We start from the raw sequence: 8327 nt of genomic DNA on the forward strand, positions 1-8327 counted from the left end.
TTTGGAAAAGAAGTTGTGTGGCTATTTATTTATTAATTATGATAAGTCCCATGAATACAAGAAAGGATCGATCGATACAAAATAAACTGTAAATGAATAAATATAAGCGAGAGAATACATTTGGGACACACAATATATATATAATAGATTGAACATGACACACATGACTTGCACAATTGTGTTGATTCAAATCAAATATCTTTTCAGGGTTTGTGAGGATGAAGACGAATTGGAAGGTTCTTTGCAGGTATGGGCAAGGGATCAACGATAATTTTCTCATCTGGAATCAATTTTTGCCACTTAAACCTCTTCACTAGGTTGTGCATGAAAACCAATATTTCCAATCGAGCATACTCTTTTCCGGGGCACATCCTTGGTCCTCCACCAAATGGTACAAAAGTATAAGGAGCTGGCCCTTGTCCTTCGAATCTAGTTGGATCGAATTTCTCTGGCTCTGGAAAATATTCTGGACTTTTATGTGTTGAATTTGCACTCCAATACAACTACACACGTTTCAAAAAAAAAAAAAAAACTAAATTAAGTGACCGAAAAATAACAAGAAATAAGATAAATTGAGATAATATTTTGTAAGTAGATAACTTTCTTGAAATACATGTCTTATAAAGCTACATAATAACATTGTAAAATTATTTTTTAATGTTAATATATCATTATTAAACTCTATTAATAAATACTCTCTTTTGTGTGTGTGTGATGCCTCTTTCAATAATACAAATTAACAAAAGTTTATTGACATAGAAACCAACAAACACATGCTTCAAGCCACAACGACACTAAAAGAAAATCGAAGGAGCGTCTGTAAACATTGTGTATATGCCTTTGTACGTAAGAAAAATCCGTATACAATTTTCTTACCTTCCATCCCTTTGGTATTGAAAAGCCATCGAAAATAAAGTCATTGATAGCTTCCCTAAAACCTCCTTGAAGTGGAGGAGCGATTCTCATTACTTCACAAGCTACATTCCAAGAATACTGCATCCTGTTGACATCATCCCAATTCAATAACTCTCCTGGCGATTTCAGTTTTGCAATTTCCATTTGCTCTAAACAAATTTCACAAAAAGGGACACAAATAAGTATATATATCGTAATGAATCACAGCATATACATTAAAATATTTTTACAAATATTTATTTTATTTTATAAACAAATATCGTATCTCTCAATATCAATAAAATAATGATTAAAACTGTATTTTTAGATACAGAGAATTCTTAAATTTTGTTTAAAATTTAGTTTTAAGTTAAAATTGAAAATTAAAAATTCAAATCTAGCTAGTTTTGGGCTTGACTTATTCGACCAGTTCTTATAAAAAGTTCATTTCGGGGTGAAGTGTCCTAAAAGAAAGGTTTCTTGTGGAATTTTATATAAAAAGTATGTTTTATTATATCTTCAATAAAAAAATTATATATATCAGTAAAATAATAATATGCTTGAGTTGCATGAAGTGGCTGAAGTGGGATTCTTCTAAATTTTGACAAAAAATAGCACGAAATTAGAGCAACAATCCACCGTATAAATGATGAGGTCAGACTTGATAATTTGTTTTGGAGGCTAGTTCGTAATTCAAACGTCAATCGAATCATGTGAAAATCAATGAAGTTTGACGTACGTTAAGAGGAATTGAAATCACGAAGATTTGACTTGTAGATTTGATAGCTGACTTTAAATACTTTAAAGATAATTGTTGGTATTAATTTTTCAATAAACACTTATATAAAAATCAAATATATTTTTTTCCTGATAAATAGAATTTTTTATGTATAAATTCAATTTTTAGAGAAAACAACAAGAGATCTTCTATATATAAACTAATTTTAACTTATAAGAAAAACATATTTTATTTTCTTTTTCTTTTTTATAAATATTTATTGAAAAATTTGTTCAAATAAGATTGCAGTGTACTAATATTATGAATGACCATAGCTCTTCTTTAAGTAAAACAAACTTTCTATAAATGTAAAACAATTTAAATGATATTTTATTATTTAATAGTAATATTTTTTATATTTAAATAACTGGAGAAAGAAGGGAGAATAGGACTGAAGATCAATAGTTAGATTATTATAAGAAAACTTTCATTTGCATATCGTGAGAATAAAAATAAAATAATTATTGTTTTTATTAATTTAACTAACCAGGGCATAAGAAACACTAACTATATACTGTACTAGAGATTGAACATGATGTATAAAAAAAATATCCGGCATAAGAAGTCTATCTTAACCAAAAAAAAAAATATCGGGCATAAGAAACACTAACTATATACTGTACTAGAGATTGAAACATGATGTATAACTAAGATATTGATATCAAGTTTTTAACAAGCAAAGTCAACAAAAAAATTTAACAATAACTCACCTTGATAGACTCTATCATAAATGTGAGGGAGTTCAGCAAGATATTTGACAATGAAAGTGATTGCAGCACTAGCAGTGTCATGGCCTCCAATCAAAAGGCCAAGAATCTTGTCGGCAATATCCAATTCATTCATGAACTGTCCCTTCTCATCGCATGTTAACAACATATGAGACAAAATGTCTTGTGTTGGCGATGCTTTCCCTTCAGCTAAATCCACCTTCCTCTGTCTAATGATCTTCAACAGCTCCTTCCTGATTGCGTTTGCTGCTTTAATTGCTTTGTTGAACGGCGTTCCGGGAAGATCAATAGGCACTGATATGATTCCAGACGCCAACAGGTGAAAAGGGTTCTCAAATTTTGCTACGTGATTCACGTCCTCAATGCTCATAAACAAACGACAAGCCAACAAGAACGTGTACCTGTACTTAATCACATATATGTATATATAATCAATTAACATGCACTATAATTAATTACAAGGTACTCGAATCGTGATTCATCTACTAATATCAGTCTAGTGATGATAGGTTTGAAAACCTGTTGCAATTACACACATACACACACACAAAAAAATAAAAACTATTATGACCGATGCATTAGTGTGAATTAATGTGTGTAAAAGGAAAATTTAGTAATATTGCATTTTTTGGTTGCACGATGCAACTGAAAGTGAAAACCATGGTTATTAACATGAAGAAAAGGAAAATATTTTAATTATAAAAAGTAGCATGGAAAACATTTAAAGAAGAAGATGGTGAATGTATTTAGGACCTCTTGGCCAAGGGATAGACGGTGAGTTCCGTCTTGTTGTCCCAAAGGGAAGCGAAGTGGTTTCGAGCAATGGTGTCCATGATTCCAACGTAGCGTTGGAGAGCCTCGGGCTTAAGGAACTGAGGGAGCAACTTCCTCATCTTTTTGGACTCTTGTTTGGAGTTGCTAAGAAGCGTGGTGGGGAACACCTTGTTGACGCTGTTGGGCCACCACGCTGCAACAAGCTTGTTCTCGTTCGAAAATAAGAACTTGTTGCAGGTGGCCCCACAGAATATTACCGCCGGTTCCCCCAGGATGGAGGTCTTGAACAGCTGGGAGGAGTACCTGATCATCCGGTCGAAGATGAACTTCTCCGGATGACCCTTCCATCCTGTGGACAGGAACTCCAGGCTCTCCCCGATCACCGGGTAACCGGTGGCTCCCGGTGGCAGGTTCGGGGCCGCAAATGCAGACCTGTGCTTGTAGAAGAGGACGAAGAGGGAGAGGGTCACTATAGAAACGAAGAGGAGAAGGAGGGAGAGATACAAGTTATTATCCTCCATTCTTCTCGTTTGAGTTAATTTCTTAATTAGTTTTGCTTCGTCACTGATAAATTAAGCTTCTTATAATGTGTTTTAACTCACAGTAGTGCAGTGGCATTTGGCTTGTGTCTTGGGTGCCAATTTATAAGCACAATCCTAGCTGGGGAGTGCGCAATTAATGTGAACCTGAGATATATAAAAGAATATTGAAATCAATGGTGTGATATGATTAATCAATCTTTGTGGATAGAAAAGTATTTATCAAAAGATGTTAACTTTTTACATAGATTTATGCATTTTAAGGAACTTTTTTGGTAGGGACTCACGAGTATTTTTTTTCAACTTAATTAGGAAAGCTTACTTGAGGGGATATAATCGTTATGTGTGTCAAAATATATTCTCTAATTAAATATTTGATGTGGTTGTATCATTAAGACTGCAATTTTAGATTATTATTGTAATTAACTTAAAACAGTTTTGCATTAATTAATCCACGCATGGAATAGCTGTATTAGATATTAATTAGTCACTTAATTTTTTAGGAATATTTTAGACAAAATAAATTAAGAGAGTATATTAGATTAGGATTTTAAAAGATTATTTTGACTTAAAAAATTATTTGAATTTTAAAATTATGAATATTTATCGTTTTTGATAAAAAAAACAAGGAATGATTATATACGATAAAAAGAAAAAATATGTCAATTAACGAGAAAAAAAAAATCTTATAACATCTAAAAGATTTGAGTGAGATTATTAATATGCATTTTTTATTTAAAAGTTTCATAAAATTTATGAAAATTCATCCTAACAAAAAATTTATCAAAATTTATATACTTTTAAATAATAATAAAAATATCAACAAATTTTATTAAATTTCTTAAAAAAATCTAAATAATTTTAATTAAATATCATAAGATTTATTTTTATTATTTAAAATTTTTGAAAAAATACCTCAATATTTTTTTATAAATTTTTTTAATTGAATACATCCCTTAAAAATGAGGTCCCAAGTGGAAATACTATGGATTAATTACTGTGCGTCATATATAGTCAAATAATGTAGGTCATGCCCATGCTAATCTCTTCTCTTTGATTACGCCATTTCGCAATTATTGTTTGCGTGTTTATTAACCGCAAGAAATATGAGACTATGGAATGGATCCGCGTTTGGCAAAATGCAATATTGATAGGATCATTGCTGCTTGAGGGGTGAGCGTCAGTGTTTGAATGTTAGTGGGGGTGAGTCAGTTCCTGTGACAAGTCCACCTCAGGTGACAATATTATCTCTTTTTACTGTGCAAAAAAGAAGAATTGAGAAACATGCCTAATTTTCATTAGGTTGGAAATATGATTAATTATATTTTTAGTTTTTAAATTTTTATTAAATTTATTTTCAAGTCTTTAAATAAAAATTTAATCAATCAAACACTTTTTTAAAATTTGATTTTTAGTCTCTAAATAAAAGTTTAATTAGTGAACATTCTTCAATTTTTTTATAAAGATTTTTAGTCACTAAACTTTTTAAAATTCAGTTTTAATTCTTAAAATTTCATGAATAAAAATAATGAGTTTAAACTTTTGTTAAGGAAATGAAAACAAATTTTTTTAAAAACTTAGGGACGTTGATCGGTAAAAAAAAAAATTAAAGACTAAATATGTTAATAAAAAAAGTTAAAAAATCTTGATCATTCAAACTTTTATTTAAGAATTAAAAATTAAATTAAAAAAAACATTTATATACTCTTTTTTTCTTGAAATAATTAAAAAAAATCAATTCAATTTAAATTCGATTACAACTTAGTTGATTTCGAATCCATTTTTTTACACACCTACTGAACTATTTATATAATGTTTATTTAGCCCATAAAAAACATTTAACCCAAGCTACTTAAGCATTTAAACTACACGTGTTTGCTTACAAATCGGTAAAAAAGATTAAAAAAAAAGTTAGTAGCTCCATCGTAATTAAGCATATTAATTTATTTTTTAGATATAATCTTATTTAAAATAGGATTATACTTTAAATACGGATTTTATGAGCTACACACTCTTAATATATATATATTAATTACAATAAAATGATTATATATTATATGATGATTTATATTAAATAACAATGTAATATATAACTTATTTTCTCTTAAATGTATATTTTTGGTCAAAAATAAAATAAAATTAGCAAAGATTCAAACCGTGATTATTATGGTACGAAGACTAATCAATTATATTATGTAAAAATAATGGTTAAGATGCTCTTTCATTCCTAAGGGGGCCATTGTTTATATACAAGAATGTGACATGCGATTCCTCCTAAAATCGTGCCTCTAATATCTCCATCTACCAATTACACACGTGTCTAATTATTATATAGTTGTAAATAGCTATTAACAAAATCAACTCTGAATTGCACATTAAAAGATTACCAAATATAACTAATTTCTAAATATAGCTTAATACCCCTCTTAAGTTGGAGCATGGAGATTTCGAATGCCTAACTTGCCAAGGAAAGTTTCAAATTGCATTTCCCCCAATGCTTTTGTGAATATATTTGCAAGTTGAGCAATAGTAGGAACATAGCTGGGGCGAATATTGTCTTTGAGAATCTCATCCCAGACAAAGTGACAGTCTACCTCGATGTGTTTGGTGCGTTCATGAAACACTGGATTTTTGGCAATGTGTAAAGCGGCCTGACTATCACAACGAATAGTCATGGGTTTGTCATGGACAACCCCTAGGTTGGAGAGGATCCCTTTCAACCATTTCAACACGCATGTAGTGGTTGCCATAGACCTATACTCAGCCTTAGTAGAAGATCGAGAAACTGTATGTTATTTCTTTGTTTTCCAGGAAATAGGAGAGTCACCAAGCTGTACTAGCCATCCGGTGACTGATCGTCTGGTCAAAGGACAACTGGCCCAGTCTGAGTCGCACCACCCATAAAGTTGTAAGTCACATTCACGAGCAAAAAATATTCCTTGTCTTGGATTACCCTTTAAGAATCGAACTACTCGGAGTGCAGCTTCCCAGTGTTCTATTCGGGGTTGTTGCATGAATTGAGACAGAATGTGAACACTGTATGACAGCTCAGGCCGAGTGAAACACAAATAAATCAAATGCCCAACTAAACACCCATATTGCTCGGGATCTGAAAGAAGTTGTCCTGCAGCAAGTGACAAGTGATGGTTCTGCTCTAATGGGGTGGCAACGGGCTTAACACCAAGGAGACTAGCTTCAGATATAATATCAAGCGCATATTTACGCTGACAAAGAAAAATTCCTGTAGAATTTTTGGCAACTTTAATACCCATAAAATACTTCAAAACACCAAGATCTTTCATATGAAAACATGTACTGAGGTAGAGCTTAAAATGCTTGATGGCAGTAGGAGTATTGCTAACAATGATCAAATCGTCAATGTACACAAGAACCACAAGTTGAGTGTCTTTTCGATGCAAAGTGAACAGAGAGTAGTCAAGATATGATTGCTGAAATCCATAGGATTTGAGAGTAGTAGAGAGCTTGGCAAACCAACAACGTGGAGCTTGTTTTAACCCGTAAAGCGATTTTCGCAGCTTACAGACCATGTCCGGTTGTGAAGCTGAAAAATCAGGAGGCATTTTCATGAACACTTCTTCGTGCAAATCTCCATGCAAAAATGCATTGTGCACATCCATTTGGTGAAGTTCCCAAGCTTTTGCTACTGCTACTGCTAAGACAGTACGCACTGTGACCATTTTAGCAACCAGTGTGAATGTCTTAGTGTAGTTGATCCCTTCTTCTTGATGATTATCGAGTATAACTAATCGGGCTTTAAAACATTCAACTATCCCATTTTCACCCGAGTGCTTTCTTTCCGGGCAATAGTCATTGCATGGTCCTCGTACGATTTCGCTCAAGAGCTTGATCTCAGATTGCATTGCTTATCTCCAACGAGCATCTTTCACTGCTTCATGAAAATTGAGTGGTTCTTTTTCTATAGTAATAGCTACAAGGAAATATCTATGTGGCAAAGAAAATTTTTCACAGTTTACATAATGCGTGATAGGATAGAGTGCAACTGAAAAATGAGATCGAGCTTATGAACGAATATAAGGACTTAACTTTTGAATCGTGTGTATGACGTAGTCTTGCAACTGAGTGGATGGATATTTGACACGACAGCCACGTCCTAGTGGTTCATTCTCATTATGAGTGTTTGGGATCTGTATATCTGGAGGTTCTGGAAACACAGTAGTATCTGTTACAACAACTTCGGTAGTGTCAGTACCCCCCTTATCATCAAGAATCTGTTCTACGAGCGACTCATTTTGATTGGCTGGTCTGTCGTCAATTTGATTCTCTAGATTAGCTTCATCAATAATGGAGATTGAGGAAGTTGATGCAATTTCAGTGTGATGAAATAGAAACTGGTTTTCAAAGAAAGTAACGTCTCATGACACAAAGAATTCATGGGTCTTAAGGTCGTAGACTTTCCATCCTTTTTGCCCATAAGGGTACCCCATGAAGACACACCGACGGCTGCGACTTGTAAATTTGTCTCCATTTGTATTTTGGTTACGTGCAAAACACAAGGACCCAAAGATACATAGGTGAGTATAAGAGGGCGATTGGTCATGCAATACTTCATATGGAGTTTTTCCTTTCAAGACT

The 8327-nt window shown here is 32.6% G+C and overlaps 1 protein-coding gene across 1 annotated transcript; it reads right to left on the reverse strand.

The window, feature by feature from the left end:
- LOC114423706 (beta-amyrin 28-monooxygenase-like) lies at positions 1-3847 on the reverse strand. The gene is made up of 4 exons (XM_028390562.1): positions 3154-3847; positions 2383-2801; positions 877-1064; positions 1-503 (listed from the first exon to the last, which is right to left on the reverse strand). Exons 1-4 carry the CDS (start codon positions 3693-3695, stop codon positions 204-206), a joined length of 1449 nt encoding a protein of 482 aa, XP_028246363.1. The 5' UTR covers positions 3696-3847; the 3' UTR covers positions 1-203.
- Between the last annotated feature and the right edge of the window lie 4480 nt (positions 3848-8327).

The sequence above is a fragment of the Glycine soja genome, chromosome 8, assembly GCF_004193775.1.
Source record: "Glycine soja cultivar W05 chromosome 8, ASM419377v2, whole genome shotgun sequence".
NCBI classification, from domain to species: Eukaryota; Viridiplantae; Streptophyta; class Magnoliopsida; order Fabales; family Fabaceae; genus Glycine; species Glycine soja.